The sequence below is a fragment of the Amblyomma mixtum genome, chromosome 3, assembly GCF_055824585.1.
Source record: "Amblyomma mixtum isolate Tamu chromosome 3, ASM5582458v1, whole genome shotgun sequence".
Taxonomy (NCBI): Eukaryota; Metazoa; Arthropoda; class Arachnida; order Ixodida; family Ixodidae; genus Amblyomma; species Amblyomma mixtum.
Genome location: NC_143014.1, coordinates 343,493,535 through 343,512,353, shown reverse-complemented (window position 1 = coordinate 343,512,353; position 18,819 = coordinate 343,493,535). Strand labels below are relative to the sequence as shown.

General features: G+C 50.4%; 1 protein-coding gene across 1 annotated transcript in view; it reads right to left on the bottom strand.

Moving 5' to 3' along the window:
* Positions 1–18,819, bottom strand: part of LOC149356185 (uncharacterized) — a 92,235-nt gene that overhangs the window by 33,153 nt on the left and 40,263 nt on the right. Inside the window, exon 5 of the mRNA XM_089576275.1 lies at positions 1,458–1,575. Within this exon, the coding sequence (XP_089432401.1) occupies positions 1,458–1,575 (118 nt within the window). The remainder of the gene's footprint in view (positions 1–1,457; positions 1,576–18,819) is intronic.

Sequence of the window (18,819 nt, the reverse complement as noted above, 5' to 3'; positions counted from 1 at the left end):
AGCCGAAGACACCAAAAGCGGCATTAGTACTAGCCATCATCATCGTCATCGTCATCCTGGCTACGCACACTGCAAAAACAAGGACTCTCCCATATCTCTTCAATTAACCCTGTCCTATGCTAGCTGCGGCCATCCTACCCCTACAAACTTCTAATGTCATGCACCCAACTAAATTTCGGCCGCCTCCTGCTACGCTTGCCATCTCTTGGAATCCACTTCGCAGTCTTAAGGGCCATCGGTTACCTTGCCTTCGCACCACAAGACGTACCCACTCCATTTCTATCTCCTGATTTGAACTAGGATATTCCCTGACCCACTCTGCCCTCTTCCTGTCTCGTAACGTTACACTCATCATTTTCCTTTCCGTAGCTCGCCGAGTGGTCCTCTGTTTAAGTTAAACCCTTTCCGTTACCCTCCACGTTTCGTCCCCACAGGTGAGTACCACAAGATATAGCTGGCATATGCATTTGTCTTGAGGGATGTTGGTAAACTGCCATTCATGGTCTGAGAGAACCTGCCAAATGCCTCCCACCCCATTCTTATTCTGCTAGTTATTTCGCTCTCATGAACCAGATCTGCGGTCACTATCTTCCCTATCTAGACGTATTCCTTTTCTACTTCCAGCCCCTCACTACCGAACGTAAACTGCTGTTAGTTTCCGAGAAGTTAAACATTAATTTGGGTTTTCGCATATTAATTTTCAGACCCACTGTTATGCTCTCCCTATCTAACTAATTGATCATGCTTTGCAGTTCATCTCCTGGTTGACTTAGCAAGGCAGGGTCGTCTGCGAATCGAAGAATACTAGATTATTCTCCATTTACTATTATCCCATACTCTTCCTAATTCAGTTCTCTGAACACCTCCTGTAAACAGTCGGTAAAGAGCATTTGCTAGGTTGTCTCCTTGCCAGACAACCTTGCTTATGTTATTGCTAGCCAATAAGAAACAACTTCGTTCGTTGCTGGAAGCCCTTACGTATTATGTAAAGTGTCTTCCTGCATTACAAGCTTTGGCTGACCCACTATACAGGCCAGTACTTACCTGTGGCGGAAGCAAGATGCCTTGTCTCTGCTGCCGCCCACTGGGTTTAACAGGTTATTGTGCGGCACATAAAATTGTGTCTAAGAAATCCTTAACGTAGTTTTCTGACTTCACGGTGCGCCTGTGAGGCCCTCTCTTCGTTCAGAAAAGCCCCGTACATCCCAGCACAGAACGTGCAGGGACTGAAGTAAGAGAAAGGATTAATGAAAGAGGTAATACACTGCCAAAAATCGGCTAGCATGAAGGAACATTTGCATTAGGTCTGCCTTCTTTGCGTGCACTCCTGTGTACTATTCCTACATCACAGTGCCAGATAAAAAAAAGCAAAAAGCCAAGACCAGAAAGCGCACTTCCTCTCTGGCAAGGTGAAGCTGAATAGATAAATCTTGTGCGATTGAAGGTAGACTACACACCTTCGGCTCAGACGTTGGCTGGGGTGGCGCTTCAGATCCGTCCTGCTTGAATAGCCTCCGAGCAGCGTGCTGGTGCAGTGTTGTCTTGGGCCGGGCTCCACCATGCGAGGCACTATCCCTGCAATGGTGTGAAGACGTTCAGCGGCTTTGAGAACCAGGCCGCGAGTATAGCTGCCCTTCCTTCCGATAAATAGGCAGCATCACCTACCCTACCACCCTCCTCTCCTTCCTTGCTCCTCTCGCCCTTTTTTGAACCCTTGTGCCAGAAGAAAGGTCGCTCCTTCGTTAACTACCCCTTCTACAGCGCGCACCGCGGCCGTGCCAGTGCGGTGACATAACCGCCCGATCATGAGCCTATGGAGATGGCAATTTTGGTATTCGTGGAAGCATGTCGCGAATATCGAGGCTAGATTCTCTGCCAAAAACATCCATTATCACACTGATATTGAAAACTGGAAATAGAAAGCACGCCTGTGGTGCACATACCCTTTTAAATGAGTAGTTTCCGGCACTTTCAAATAATTGCAGCACAAGTTGGCTATCGTTTCTTGTACTATGATCATTTCCACGTCCATTTAAATATGTTTTGCGTTATACCTTTGAAATGTCCAGAGCTGCCGCTTCATGTAGCAAAGTGAGTAGCTTCCTACATGCCTAGAATAATTTTGAACATCTTGGAGAAGTCTTGGAGGAGTAATTTGGAGGAGTCTCACTATTCTTATTCCCTGCGTGTTTAGAAGTATCCAGAGCCTTATATTAGGAACAACCAGGCATGAAAGTTTACCGAAAATACCACAAATGCTTCCGAGTTTTACATCATGGCCTTGTGCCGAGTACATTAGAGATTACGCGAGGCCTATGAATCGGAGCTTGTACACCCAGAACACATCAGTACTTCTTAAATGGGAAAAACATGACAGTCAGCAGGAAAAACAGATACTGTAGTGAATTACAATGAACGCGCCTGAACTATTATGAATGCGCCTCAGGTTGCCTCGATGGCAGACGAAGTTGACGACGAAGTGTGCCGGCGCTCGGCTCCAGCTCTCTGGCTGTGTAGACTGACTGTGATTTTGCTGCCGTCCGCTCAGCTGTTTGGTGAACTGTATAGCTGAGGTCACTAGTACGCGAACCCCCTTTCATTTGGTGGAGGTGCGGGGTAACCTACCCCGCGGGGTAACCTTTAACCTACGCCGAGGCTCAGTATCCCCAACCATCTCCTATACCCGCCCGGATGACCTACGCAGAAGCAGCGGCGCGCTCCGTGCCCCTGACTGTTCCACCTCGTCAGCCCGTCCCGCGCCCCGCCCCGTCTCTACGACCAGCCCCGGTTTCTTCGCCGTCTCCGCAGCGGCTTTACAACCCTTGGCGCACATCGGATAACCGACCCATCTGTTACTCCTGTGGGTACGCGGGACATGTCGCCCGCCACTGTCGCCGTCGCATGGTGGCATCGCCAACCATCTCAACCCCTGTGCATCCATCCCAGATGTTTTATTCGGCTTCTCCATCCTCGCCGCTAGACGCGTACGCCCCCGACCGTCGTGCTTACGAGACCCGACGTTCTCCATCACCGCGCCGTCGCTCACTGTCACCAATGCGCCGTCGCCCTCCCTCTGCTGAAGAGGGAAACTAAGATCCGCAGTTCCGGAGGCAAGAACTGCGCGCTGTTCGAAAAGCTCAAGGCCTCCGTTTTCCCCACGCAACGTTCTTCAGGTCATCGTAGACGGACTGCCGGTACATGCGCTTATCGACACGGGTGCCTCAGTATCAGTGATTCACGAAAAACTCTGCCGCCGCTTGCGCAAAGTCACGACGCCATTTACGGGTATCTCGCTCCGCACCGCTAGTGAACAGTGCATTGCCCCTCTCGCCTCATGCACAGCGCGAGTCATCATTGACGATATATTGTATCCAGTCGAATTGTTGGTGCTGTCCTCATGCTCGCATGACATAATTCTCGGGTGGGACTTTCTGTCACACAACAACGCCGTCATCGATTGCGCCCGCGCTGAAGTTGAATTTTCTCCTTTGTTTGACGAGCTTACTCCTGAAACCTCTGCCCCCTTGCCACTCAAGGTCACCATCGCTGAAGATGTTGAAGTAGCGCCGGGAGCATCTGCCCTTGTTTCCCTGTCGTGCCGTGCCGCGTCGGATGACACCGTTTTATTTACGCCGTCTGCTTCCTTTGTACGCCGGAAGAACCTGCCGCTACCTTCTGCTGTCCTCGATGTTCGGCGGGGTGTCACGAAGATGCTGCTCTACAATCCATCCTCCTGTGCCCTTACCCTGCTACCTGGTGAGTCCCCTGGCTGCATTCAACCTGTCTGCCTTCTCTCTGCCCTTAATGTCCACGAGGCAGCCAGCGGTCCCTCCCTAAACGCCATGCATTCCGAGCTCGCTACTGAACCTGGGCCTGACGAACTTTTCCGCGCCGCCATCGACGATACTCTTCCGTCCACCTACCGTCAGCAGCTTTCAGCCCTTCTCCACACTTTCCGCTTCGCTTTCGATGCAGCCCATCAGCCTTTAGGCCGTACATCAACCGTGGCTCATCGCATTGAGACCGGCTCCCACCCGCCTTTTCGGCAGCGCCCCTATCGCGTGTCTGCGGCTGAGCGTCAAGTGATAAGTGAGCACGTTGAAGACATGCTGCACCGTGGCGTCATCCGTCCCTCTCACAGCCCTTGGTCTTCTCCGGTGGTGCTGGTCAAGAAGAAAGACGGTTCTATCAGATTTTGTGTCGATTACCGGCGACTGAACAAAATTACCCACAAAGACAATTATCCGCTTCCCCGCATCGATGACGCTCTTGACTGTCTCCAAGGCGCCGAATACTTCTCCTCTCTTGACTTGCGTTCGGGCTACTGGCAGGTCCCGATGGCTGCTGCTGACCGTGAGAAGACCGCATTCGTTACCCCCGACGGCCTGTACGAGTTCACCGTTATGCCATTCGGCCTGTGCAACGCGCCAGCTACATTCGAAAGAATGATGGATAACGTCTTACGGAAGCTGAAGTGGCATACGTGCCTCTGTTACTTGGACGATATCGTTGTCTTTTCGGTAGATTTTTCCACTCACCTCACGCGCCTGCAGCAGGTTCTGACTTGCCTCACCGACGCCGGCCTACAGCTTAATCTGAAAAAGTGCCACTTCGGCGCCCGGCAGCTAACCATCTTGGGTCACATTGTATCTAAGGAAGGCGTTCTCCCCGACCCGGCCAAACTTCGCGCTGTTGCGGAGTTTCCCAAGCCGACAACAATGAAGCAGCTTCGGAGCTTTATCGGTCTGTGCTCCTATTTTCGGCGCTTCGTCCGCAATTTTGCGTCGATCATTGCGCCACTCACGAAACTGCTTGGAACAGACAACCACCTGTCCGCTTGGTCCCCCGAATGCGAAGACGCGTTCACCACACTGCGCCGTCTTCTTACCTCGCCGCCCATACTTCGCCACTACGATCCGAGAGCCCCTACCGAGGTGCATACCGATGCAAGTGGCGTCGGCCTCGGAGCTGTCCTGACTCAGCGGAAAGATGGTTATGAGGAATACGTCGTGGCGTATGCGAGTCGGGTGCTCAGCAAGGCTGAATGCAACTATTCCGTTACGGAGAAGGAATGTTTAGCGATCGTCTGGGCACTCATGAAATTTCGACCCTATCTGTACGGCCGCCAGTTTGATGTCGTCACGGACCATCACGCGCTTTGCTGGTTGTCGTCTCTTAAAAGACCCGGCCGGCCGCCTCGCCAGGTGGGCTCTCCGCCTTCAGGAGTTCGACATCCGCATTGTATATCGCTCTGGCCGTAGGCACATGGACGCCGACGCTCTATCTCGATCTCCTCTGCCCACCGCCGCTGCCTGCTCATCCGTGCCTGAACCCGTCCTCTCGCCTCTTACCGCCTCTGATATGCTTGCGGAACAGCGCAAAGACCCGTGGCTTGCGTCGATCATCGACGTCGTGACCAACGCTCACACTGCTGTGCCTTCGCGCACTCTACGCCGCCAGGCACCACATTTTGCGTTCCGTGATGGCCTGCTCTACCGCCGTAACTACACGCAAGATGGTCGACGGTGGCTCCTCGCGATACCTCGCCATTTACGTTCTGAGATCTGTGCCTCGTTTCACGCTGACCCACAATGTGCCCACGCCGGTGTGTTGAAGACGTTTCAAAGAATATCTCAGCGTTATTATTGGCGGGGCATGTACGGGTACATTCGCCAATACGTCCGCTCCTGCATCGCCTGTCAGCGACGCAAGTCTCCCGCGCCCCGTACGAGCGGCCCCTTGCAGCCATTGCCGTGCCCGGCTCGCCCATTCGATCGTGTTGGCGTCGACCTCTACGGCCCGCTGCCCTACACGTTATCTGGGAACCGCTGGATAATTGTTGGCGTCGACCACCTAACCCGATATGCAGAGACCGCCGCACTACCCGCTGCCACTGCTCGTGATGTTGCCCACTTCCTGCTGCACAATTTTGTTCTCCGCCATGGTGCGCCGCGCGAGTTGCTCAGTGATCGAGGCCGTGTCTTTCTTTCGGACGTGGTGGAAGCCCTCCTTAGAGAGTGTCGCATCATTCATCGGACCACCACTGCCTACCACCCTCAAACTAACGGGCTGACTGAGCGCTTTAATCGCACTCTCGGCGATATGCTCACCATGTACGTCTCGTCAGATCAGTCTAACTGGGACTCTGTGCTGCCTTTTGTGACGTACGCATACAATACCGCCACCCAGCCAACCACCGGATTTTCCCCTTTCTACCTATTGTATGGCCGTGAGCCGTCCTCCACAATGGACACGGTTTTGCCGTGCACTCCGGACGCCTCCGAATGCACGCCCCTTTCCGAACTCGCCAAGCACGCCGAGGAATGTCGCCAACTGGCCCGTTCTTTCACCTCGGACTCCCAAGGTCGCCGAAAGCATGAACACGATGCCCATCAAACCGCGCACGCTTTCTCTCCAGGTTCATTAGTTTGGCTTTGGGTCCCCTCGACTACACCAGGACAGTCTTCGAAATTTCGCAGAGAACATCATGGCCCTTACCGCGTCGTCGAATCAACATCCCCTGTTAATTATATTGTAGAGCCGCTTACACCCTCTTCGGACTTGCGTCGTCGCGGCCGTGAGCTTGTCCATGTCAGTCGCCTCAAGACTTATTACGACCCGCTCCTCTTGCCAGCACCATAGGTCGCCAGGATGGCTCCTCTTCCATCCCGGGGCCATTGTAGTGAATTACAATGAACGCGCCTGAACTATTATGAATGCGCCTCAGGTTGCCTCGATGGCAGACGAAGAAGTTGACGACGAAGTGTGCCGGCGCGCGGCTCCAGCTCTCTGGCTGTGTAGACTGACTGTGATTTTGCTGCCGTCCGCTCAGCTGTTTGGTGAACTGTATAGCTGAGGTCACTAGTACGCGAACCCCCTTTCAATACTTCAGAAAACTTCGTGAGGTAAACAAATATTGAGGGGTGGTATATAAGTACAAAGATATTAGTAAAATTGGTGTATGAGTGACATCAGTAGGAAATGAGGATGCGTTAGTGTGCATTTGGCGCGCACTACAGAATGACTTCAGGCTTACTACCTTTTTAGCGAAATCTGTTGTAAAAATCACTATACAATGCCAGTGCACAATTACGGACCGAAATGAGAGCGAACACAAAAAGGACTGAGGCGTGAGAAAATATGAAAATTCGCAGATGCTCAGGACCCGGAGCAGGACAAAATGCGATAGCAAACGGTTAATCCACACCGATGACAATTACATTTTTTGGTTCAAGTGTCCCGCTGTTTTGTGTGATTGGCTGCATCTTTTTAAAAGGTGGAAAGCAGCGCAAGCATACAAGACTGGGAAGATGAAAAATACAGACATGTGTTGTCCACGTTTCCTTCCTCTGTTTCCCACCTTTTAAGGTGGCGGTCCCACTCTGACTATGAGCGGGAACCATTTTTGGTGATATTTGTACGTCGACTGTACCTTGCTCGTTCACTTCATAAATATGGTTCAGATATCTCCGAAAAGCTAGTTTTCTCTGCTTTCAAAAGATGCATTTGGTTTAACGATAGCTGCAAATTTGTTTCAACTGTAAAAGAAAACGCAAATATGAAAACTGGCAGTTGAGCTCAACTCGTCTCAGCAAATGCAAAATTGTGAAAAACCTCTTGCACCTAGAGAAAAATCTTTAGAGATACTTTGAGATCTGATGCTAGTGAGCGTTCGTAAGCATTTATAAGTACGTGTATAGGTTAGTTTATTAGCCACGCATGTTTGAAAAGCATAGAAAACAGAACAATGTAATCAGCAATAACTTTTGGGATATGCATTGTACAGCGGAGAATTTTTGCACAGTTTGAGATCGTCTAATTGCTCTTCCTTTCAAAAATATCATTCATCTGCCTTGAACAAGGGAGGGGAAAACCTCAGGTTGCTTGAGCCAACGTTTCGACAAGGGGACTTGTCTTCGTCTGGACAAAGCGTTCGTCATTGGTAGGGATTAAATAGGGCCTTCGCTCCGAGGAGGAAGGCCCCGGGGGTGGGGAAGGAAAGTGGTGTGAGAGGGGATGCGTGTCAGGAAGGAGAGGGAGGTGAACCTTGATTCGTTAGGCTGCAATAGTGGAAAAACTTATATCCCGGGGGTGTGTAATGAACAAAGGCTTTGAAGGGGCTGCGACGGGGGGGAGGCGCTGGGTGGACCTGTAAGACTCAGATAAGAGGATTAGTTCTGAACAAACTGGAAAACTTATTATCAAGGGAACTAATCACGCAGTCCGACTACCACTTCTTAAAGCCGCTAAACAAACAGGCAGGACGCTTTTACCTACTTCCCAAAATCCATAAGGTTTCCGCAGAAGACTTGTTTACCGCAGATATCCCCGGCAGGCCTATCGTTTCAAACAATAACACACCCACAGAGAACTTATCAATTTTCCTGAACAACTATCTTGGAGATATTCCCACCCACCTCCCTTCCTTTGTCGAGGATACACCGCACTTTCTGCGCATAATAGAGTCTCTTAATGACGCTTCCATTATCCCAGCAGATAGCATACTTGTCACACTTGACGTCGCCGCTTTGTACACAAATATTCCCATAAATGAAGGTATCGACGCACTCTCCAAAATTCTAACTCAAAGTCCTCACCCGCACGAAACTGAAGTGTACCTCACGCTACTTGAATTGGTACTAACACTCAACTACTTTGAATTCGATTCTTCTTACTACCTTCAAGTATTTGGAACAAGCATGGGCACTCCCTTCGCACCCACCTACGCGAACATTTTTATGGGGCTACTAGAATCTAAACTTCTAAATTCATTTCTAAAAAATCAACTTATATACCTGCGTTACATAGACGACATTTTCATGATATGGGAGCATGGGGCTGAGACCCTGAAGGCATTCGTCACACATTTCAATTCATACCACTCCAGCATTAAACTCACCTTCAACTCCTCGAAAACGCAAGTCAATTTCCTTGACACCACTGTTCATTTAGAAAATAGCAAGCTCAAAACCACAGTATACAGGAAGCCTACTGACCGACAACAATACTTACATTTCACTAGCCATCATCCAAGACACTGCAAACAAGGTATATTCGTAGGACAGGCAATGAGACTAAGAAGAATATGTAGCGACGACGACGACTACCTGAAACACCTCCACTCGCTAAAAAACACACTAATCACCAGAAATCATCCACAGACAACCCTTAATAATGCGTTGCAACGAGCAACCACTTTGAAACGAGATGTAGTTCTTGAAAAACGAACAAAAGCTAACAGTCAACGACCTCCTCCACTTATAACGAAATATTCAAACGCGCTTCCAAACATAAACAATATCTTGCGGAAATGCCACCCCATTTTAACTGGTAATGACCGTTTCAAGAAAATATTTCCCGACGCACCAAGGGTAACATAAAGACGCAACACAAACTTGAAGGACATCCTGGTGCATGCTAGGCTCGGTAAGAAACCACCACTGACAGTAACTTCATGCTCTCGACCTAGATGCAAGACATGCAAACATTTACAAAGGGACACTACGGTTAAAAGTACGGCAAGCGATTTCAGTTTCGATATAAAGACCAGTTTTGACTGCACATCGTCCAATATTATCAACATGCTCCAGTGCTCCTTCTGCCAGAAACAATATATCGGAGGAACCGGGCCAACAATGAGTGCCAGATTAAACGGGCACCGGGCTGACACAACAGGGAATAAACATAAGGTAGTGTCGACCCATTTTAATCAACGCCATCACAAATTCGACGAACTCAAATTGTTCATTCTTCAGTAAGGCTTCAAATCGACTAGGGACAGAAAATACAGAGAAGCATTCCTAATCTACAAATTTAAAACACTGCAACCAACAGGGATTAACATGTCCAGAGGAAACCTGGAATCCCTCAGGTACATTCCAGGATTAGCATAATTTTAAATTAACAAATGTCTTGCACGTGGTCAGACCATTTCCTAGAACCTCCCATAAGTACATTATCGCTCTTTGCACCCTTCCCATATCATATCTTCCTCCACATTTCCGGCCTTCTCACCCTCTCCCTTTGTTCACCTTTTTTTTTCTTCTCCTAATCTCCTACTATCAGTTCTCGGAAACCATCACATTCCTTTACCCCCTCCGCCCCCACCTGTTGGCTTTCTCTGAACTCGAGCCATTCCCCCCCCCCCCCCTGCCTTGTCCTTCCTTGGAAATGCCCCCCCCCCTTTCTTTCTCCTTCCAGTGCCAGCCTATTTTGTTTGCCTTGTTCTCATTTCCCTGTACCACGCTGACTAATCCTCTTATCTGAGTTGTACAGGTCCACCCAGCGCCTACACTCCCGTCGCAGCCCCTTCAAAGCCTTTGTTCATTACACGCCCCCGGGATATAAGTTTTTCCACTATTGCAGCTTAACGAATCAAGATTCACCTCCCTCCCCTTCCTGACACGCATCCCCTCTCACACCACTTTCCTTCCCCACCCCCGGGGCCTTCCTCCTCGGAGCGAAGGCCCTATTTAATCCCTGCCAATTATGAACGCTTTGCCCCGACGAAGACAAGTCCCCTTGTCGAAACGTTGGCTCAAGCAACCTGAGGTTTTCCCCTCTCTTGTTCATTTTGTGATCGCCAAGGACCACCTACCACACCCTCTCTCTACCATTAATCTGCCTTGTTTAGTTTAAAAGTTATTCCTGATCAAAGCTAGCGTTTTTTCTAAATAGTTAAAAACAGAATGCTATACTGTTCACGTAACCAGCACGCGGCAGTTCTGAGATTTTGCGTGAAGAAACTTCATACTTCACTCTGCTCGGCGAAGCATCGCCTTTATTCTACGGCTTCTGGGGAATGTGCAATGTCTAGTTGATTTTAGCTACCTTTTTTGTTCTCCTTATGAAGGGCACATGCTCTTGAAACGTTCCGCGGCTTCTTTGTAACAATTACCAACAACAAAGTCCACATAACACAAAAAATAACAGCAATAACGCAGCGACATGCGATAAATGTAGATAAATTTAGAGTTCCTGTATATGCTACCTTTGGTAGCATATACAGTAACTCTAGATAAATTGAGTAAGCAGCGCCATCTATACCAATGCACGTGCACTAAATAATCACAGTTCAAAAAAATAACGAGTGTGGCGCTGCTAAACATTTAAAATCAGGAGGTGTTCACGACAGGGAACGATATCTCTACGATGTTTGCACGTTTCCCTTCATTTTGCCCTCTGTAGTGTGTGTCGAACTAGTCGAACATACCAGCAGATTTCCCCCATATTGCTTTGCTGGGTTGTTTTGTCGCGTAAAGCTACACTACGCTGGTCAGAGCCGAGTTTTGCGAGGGTGTTATGCGCATACGTGAGAACCGCGTGACGTCACGAGAGGCGCAGGTGCGTCGCCTCCTCGCCACAGCCGGTGCGAGCTCGTCGCTGCCAGCGCCGCCGGCGTGCGCTCCTCTCTGACGCGTGACCTTTAGCCGGAGCCGTGTTTACGACAGTTGCGCCGCGCGCTACTTCGCATGCGCGACGAGGGTGCGCGGAGAAAAGACGGTCGCGCTCGACATGTAAGCAATTTTTTTCACCTGACGCAACGAAACGCATTCTGGGCGTCGTATTATTTCTCGATGACAGCTTTGACATTGTTAAAACGACAGGAAAGGGAAAGAGACAAGCTTTTGCTTCGTGCTGCCGGTTGTTCGTTGTTCCGGCTAGTGCTGTGGAGAGGAAGTTGGAGAGCGCTTGATTCGCCTGCACTCACTGCACCAGTTCGGCAAAGTTATGCGGCAGCGGCGGTGCCGCAGGTGTGTACCGCTAGTTCCGGCACTTTGAGCGCAGTTTGGCACTGTCTGCTTCCAAAACGGTTGGTCGAGTGCAGGCCTGGTCGTCGCTAGCCTTTGCGATGCCAAACAGCACATCACATTAACATGTTGTCATGAACTAGCCTCGATCCGTTTCTTTGGAGAACTCGAGCAGCGTTCTAGCTTGTCGACGAGTGAAAGTTACTTGAGTCTCCGCCGTTTATCACAACCCGCAAACCATCATCTGCTTCCATGGCGGCTGCAGCTGAACTATTTCAGCACTAACCATCGAGAAGGTGCAGTTTTCCTGAACTAGACTCGCACTTCTTTCAAACGAATGCAGTGGTTCAGAGCGTGCCATGTTCCACCGCTGAAATGAATCCATGTGGTATACAAGTCGGGTACAACTCGAGAACAAAGCAGCACATGCCCATCAAAGGAGACCGCGCAGCCAAGCGCGTCGACCGAACCGTTTTCTGTTCGGTCCCCACCGGTGCGCCGCGACAGCACCGATGGACACTGAAGCCGCCACGACCGTCTGATGCCGAACATGACCCCACCTGTAACATTCAGCGCTTTTGCGCAAAAGACGCTCTCTCGTGGACATATGAGAAAGGTGAGCACCCCCCCCCCCCCACCCTGTAGTGGCCAGTGCAGCTGAGACAATAAACGGGGGCACCACACCTACTAGTACCTTCTCCTTTCTCCCTGTCTTTTCATACTTTTATTTCTCTCCTACCTGTCAGATCGTTATCCCTTTCCTTTCCGCTGCCCCAGCTCAGGTGCTCCTAGAGACGATGGCAGATGCGGGGCCAGCAATATCTTTTCCTTTCTTTTTGCGTTATTATTCTTTTACCCTTATCCAGAACAAAGGACATCTACTCTCGGCGACACGGGGATAAAACGCCGTCTCCTTCCCTCTCTTTCGCAGACTTGGCTGCATGCACAGCCACAAAATCGACGTGACTGGCTGGAGAGCTCCCTTTGAGTTGCATGTGCAGCTTCGTTCTTTAGTTGTAACCGACTGTATTGCTGAGAAGTCCCCTCTTCTGGAACCGGCACAAAGGACCGTCCCCTTTCCTTTCCAGCTGAGCAAAGAGGTGCGCGCCCCTCCTGCAGGCGGGGTAGACCAGCGCCGCAGGAAACGGAATTCTCGGAAAATGATTACAAGCATGTTATAAGCGACGTTTACATGACGGTGTTGAGTTGAGGATTTGAGCAGAAAACCGGTTACTGGGTTCATGCAAACGAGTCCGGGAGTCGAGGGAGCGAGTCCAGTCAACTCCGCTGCACGTGGTGGGTTAACTCACTCGACCCCAACAACAGATAGCATGTAAACCGGATGGAGTAGGAGTCGGCCTAGTGGAAGGGGAGTTGATAAATGCGAACCTGTTATTCGCTTGCACCGTAGCGCCTCCGAGACAGCCGTGCATGCCGCTATCTTCCCGGCTGCCACTGCCCTTTCCCGCTGCGCCGCTCGACGCTTGGTGCCGCTGCTGTTGAACCGGTTCATGTAAAAATCGAGTTCATGTAAACACGCAGTCGTCAAGTTGGGCTGACCTTGCTCAACTCGATCTCCTGGCTCGACCCGCCGAAGTCGGGATCATGTAAACGAGGCTATAGTTGCCTGACAATAGACGGTGTGAAAATAGCTGCTGTTCTTTCAGTTTCCAGGTACGCGCACGCGGACACGCACGCATAAACACACACGCGCGCGCGCTTTTTCCATCTTTGATCCAACCCAAATCGGGGAAAATCAACGCAAGGCGAGTAAGATATACATTTCAGCACGCGATGGAAAGTTCTGGAGTGAATAAGCGACATAATGATGCAAACTGGATGCAAGAAAGAGATACGTCTAACATAAATAAGAGCGCGCAGTTGAGGGTCCAAACGAGAGAGGGGAGGGGGTCGCCCTAAGTGCCTACAGAACTATCGCTTTGTAGACGACCCCTTTTTTTTGGCAGCGTTTCTGCACACCTCCCCCCCCCCCTTTCTTCGTACAATGTTTAGTCTGAGTCCGCCTCGTGAATGGTATGCATCTGTACTGCATTTTTGTGAACCGTGGCAAAATTCTGTCTAAGCTGATCGGAATTGGTTGCAAGGTGCCGCCGCATGTACGACGAATATTTTCTTCTGAGGTGAACACATTCCGACAACGTGTGGTGCTAACCCTCTAGATAGCAATTTCAAGTCTCTTGAGGAATGTCGATTCATTTCAAGGGTAAACAGAAATTGATAATTGCCCACTACTTTCTACCATTTTCTTTACCAACCATAGTTTATAAGGTTGCACAGGCATCCGCCGAGCGTTGACTAAATTGTATAGCTGTCTTCGTTATAGTTTTCAAATCATAGATGTAATATCATTTGATAAATATATATATATATATATATATATATATATATATATATATATATATATATATATATATATATATTTTGGGCGCTAGAGTTGGCAGGTTACACTATAGACCAGGAGTGTTCTGACTACTACTAATATTACTATGCATAAACAGTGACGCAGTGATTGCACGCGCAAAAGACGAGGGCAGAAGGAAGGACACAATAAAGGCACCGATTTCAACTATAAGGTTCAATGAAAAAAAAAACGCTAGAAATATATACATGGACATACACATAAATAATTTGCATAATATCGCACCTTTCTTATGTTTGGCGTCCGCTTTCTCTTTTCGCTTACTTAGTAATTTGCGCTGTGCAATTTTGTCGACAATTATCACTAGCTCTCCCAAGTTTCCACTGTATCGACGTTGTGCCTTTTGCGGTGCGGGCTGGGCAGCATTATTTTTTTTCTTTTTCTTTGCTCCCACTAATATATGTCACGGCATTGAAAACAGGGAAGTCTGTAGTCGGGTAAAACTTAAGAATGAAACGGCACATACTCTCAAAAGAGGCTCTCCAGATAGTAACGTCGACGGTACAGCTTTCTGTGGCTACTCAGCCAAGGCTAAACGAGAGAGGGAAGGAAACGGTCCTTTGTTCCCGTACTGGCAATCCTTATCCCGAACAAGGATCACCCCACCTCTGACGCCGTTTGGACAAAGACGGTACCTTCTTTGTCCCGGCTCTCCAAATTTGTCCCTTCACCCTTTTGGAACCATAGACCGAATAAAGGAAGCCCCACTCGCTTTGGCTTTGGCAAGGGACAGGCAGAGGAAGAAGCATGCGAAACCACCCAAGCCAGCACCTCCCCCCACGCACGACGGGGAGGACTAGAAGTCGGGTTTGCCATGGTTCGTTTGTAATCCTCTGAAGGCAGGCGCAGCAACAAAAGAAAAGCCTTCACACAGCGCGGGTCAAGAAAGGACCGGACACATGTCTCAACATCTCAACCAAAACCAGTCTCGGGTCACTCGGGGGCAAGGCGGGTAGACACTCTCTCAGTGATGGATCAGTGTCGTAGCCTGGTGGCAGAAACTACTCGCAAGATGGCGGCAGTGGAATCGCCACCTTAAAGGGTCCCTGAAACGGTGTCCATGTAGGCAAAGAGAAGTCGCAGTATTGATAGACATTGAACGATGCATCATCCTACCGCAACAATTTTTGAACTACCTTGTGTGGAACCAGAGATAATGGCTATTAAAAATGACCACCAGCCTTTTCTCTCTCAACTCGTACACCGGAGCGAACCATAAAAAAATAAAGGCCGTAAAGGCCGGGACCATGCTGCGCCCACAAATACGTCATCGACGAGATCGGTTTGTTTACTTCCGGTTGACGCGCTCTTTCGCTCGCTCGCTCGCTCGCTCGCTCGCTCGCTTTCCCGCTGTCTGCTGTGTTCACCCGTGTCTCGCAACCGTCGCTGCGGCTTCTCTCGTACTATGGACCCCGAGCTGAAGGAACGACGTTTGCGGATGAATGCCGAAATGAGATTTCAGCCTTAAGGCGGGGACATATATGCGAAAAGTGCGTGCGATTCGCTGCGGCGCGCCGTTGTGAACGACGTCGTAACGACCGATCGCAGCTCGTCGCCTGCGTCCAACCTGCTGGATGTCAACGACGAGCCGCGCGCGGAAAACGCAACGACGGGAAGCGGGAGCCAATACGAGCGCGGGGAGCGGCAGCGTCATGATGCCGTACAGCGCGCTGCTCAGGGCGCTCGGGGCCGAGCCACGCCGGACCGGCCGGCCAGCCTTGATGCCGGCCGCCGGCGACTGAAAGACGCGCTAGTATTCTTTGTTCTCGTCCATATCAAGCCCTTGGATGGATGCATGTCAAAAATGCACAATTTCTGACGATCGTTGGCCAATACCGAGTTGCTGGTAAAAGTGATGACTGCGATACAAGCAAATTTCATCCCACAGCCGCTTTGGTGCTGCTGCTACTTGGTGCGGTTCGCCTACCGTCTGCTAGCTCCATTGCTGAAGGCATCGTGGAAATCGAACATATCTTTTATTATGGGACGAGTTCGCAGTAAAGCGATGTGAATTGTAGGCCTTTTATTATAGCCCAGGCGACTTCCGAAGCGCCGTCAGCTGCGGTTTCAATGCGAAACCAGATAGGCCTATAGCGACGACTATAGGGCAGCCTGGGACAAGCGCGCAGTTCGTCGCGCGGCGTTGCCGCAGGCGGTGTCGTTGCCGAAAGATCCACTTTTGCACAGACATATTTGCGTTGCTCGAATCTAGGAAGCATCCTGTCTGGTATCACGGCTGTTTTGCATTTTCTTCTGCGAACGTGATGTACGCCGAGCATGCCGGCCGGCCGGCCGGCCATCCTGGATCCCGTCTGCCGGCGTCATAAAAACGAGCTAAAGTGTGTCCTTGACGTAAATAATAAACCGCTGACCAATACTGAGCTGCTGGTAAAGGTAACGACTGTGATACGAGCAAATTTCTTGCCACAACCGTCTCGCAGCTGCCGCTGGCCCGACGTGGGGTCCGGCTCGCCTGGCGCCCGCTCGCTTCGCTGCTGAAGGAGTCGCGAAAAGTGACCATACTATTATTTTATTGTGAGATGATGCTGTTGACTGCAAAGCGATGTGTAGAGTAAGCCTTTTATTATAGCTCAGGCGACTTCCGAAGCGCCGGCCGCTGCAGCTTCGATGCCAAAGAGGCAACAGGCCTAGCGACGACCACGGCAGCCAGGCAGCAGCAGAGCTCGTCGCCCGGAGCGCCCGCGAGCGGTGCCGCTGCCGAAAGCTCGCAACATAAGCAGGCATGCTTTGTCGCGTGCTCGAGAAGTATTTCTGATAACAAGGCGATCTTGCCTTGTGATATTTGTAGACCATCCCAAGCAGCGCTCACGCATTGCTGCACGGCGGCGAAGTGCGACACCGGTTGTGAGCGGAGCTTGGGGTAGAGCGGCGCAGCGATGCTCACCGCTCCGTGTGTCCCTGCTTGCAGTGGGGCGGCAGTTCGCAGGCGACGATCGGTGCGGCACGTCGGCCAAGTTTTTAAGGACACGCCGTTCAGAAATCGGGCGCTGAATCCTGACGACGACGACAGCTCGCTCACTTCCATCTTTCGGCAGACAGTGCCGAAGGGCAACATCTTGCCGAACCCTGGCTTTGCAACCAACGACACAGCACGGCCGGTCCATTTTGATTGCAAATGCGACGGAGGTCGCGACAGAAATCAGTAGTGCGGTGACTCCAAATCGCACCTCGATTCTCGATTCGGTTCGACGGCGGCGCCGGCGGAGTGACACAAGCGGCACGAGCAGACGAAAACATTGTAAACCGGAAGTGCAGTACTAATTTCTGACACCCAACACACAATAACCGCGTAAACATGCATATAAACGACCACTCTCCTCGCTGAAATGCGAAATGGTTCCGTAAAGAGTAAGAATGTGAAGTATCTAGAGCTTTTAGTTTGTTAAATATGTGATTTCACGTTGGCACCGCGAACCAATGATAGCCCTGCGCTGGTGACGTAAAGAGTACTAAAATGACGTAATGAGTACCAATTCGGGCGGAAGTTCACCGCCGCTGGTCGCCGCAAGGCTCGGGAGCAGCAGTTTTTGAAAATGTATTATAAATTATCTACTCGCTTTTGATGTATTGTACGCGGCATGAACGTTCAGTAGCCTATGCTCTACATAATGCAAGTATTTTTTGCCAACCTCAGACACCCCTTTCAGGGACCCTTTAAAGGGGTGGAGACACCAAATTTTGAAGCTATAAAAAGCCTGCTATGGGATTCCTCTGTATGCAAGGGCAATCACAGCGGTGTTGGACGCAACAAACGTTTAAAAAATATTTTAATTCGGTTACAAAGATTACCTAAATGCTCACTATCACGATCTAGACCCATCGCTAGCGCCATCAACCATGACGTCACAAGGGGAGTAGAAAAATAAAGTTTTAGTGACGTCATGCCAAAATACAGTGACGTACGATGAGCGGGGCACAGCAAAGTCTAGGTGGCTTTGGGCACAGCCGCGTGAGCGCAGTCGACGCACCAGCGAGCTGCGTTTGCTGCTAACTACGACTCGCTCAGTTTGCGGCGCGCCGTTGTGAACAGCGTCGCAGCGTCCGATTGCAGCTCGTTGCCTGCGTCCGGCCTGCTAGATGTCAACGGCGGGCCGCTCGCGGCAACAACAACGACGGGAAGCGGCAGCCAATGCGAGCGCGGAGAGCGGCAGTGTCATGATTACATAGGGCGCACTCCTTGGAGCCGGGCGGCTTGCGCCTGTCTTCGTGCCGAACGCCGGCATCTGAAGAACGCGATAGTATTGTTTGTTCACGTTCATAGCAAACACTGAGATATAATAATATCAAAAATGCATCGTTTCTGACGATCGTTGGCAAATACCGAGTTCCTGGTAGTAGTGATGACTGCGATGCAAGCAAATGTCATCCCATAGCCGGTTTTGTGCTGCTGCTACCTGGTGCGGTTCGCCTGCCGTCTGCTACACTCTAAGAAAAAAGGGTGTAAGAAGGGTGTATCTTCACGACTTATGCTATCTGAAGGCGCATGGACTAACGATGCACTTTGCAGAGTGCATCATTACACCCGTGTGGAGGTGGCGGAGGCCGTTAGTCTCTTTCAGAAAACTTACCCCCTTTTTTACTCTTCAAACCAGCTGTGTTCCCTCTGCG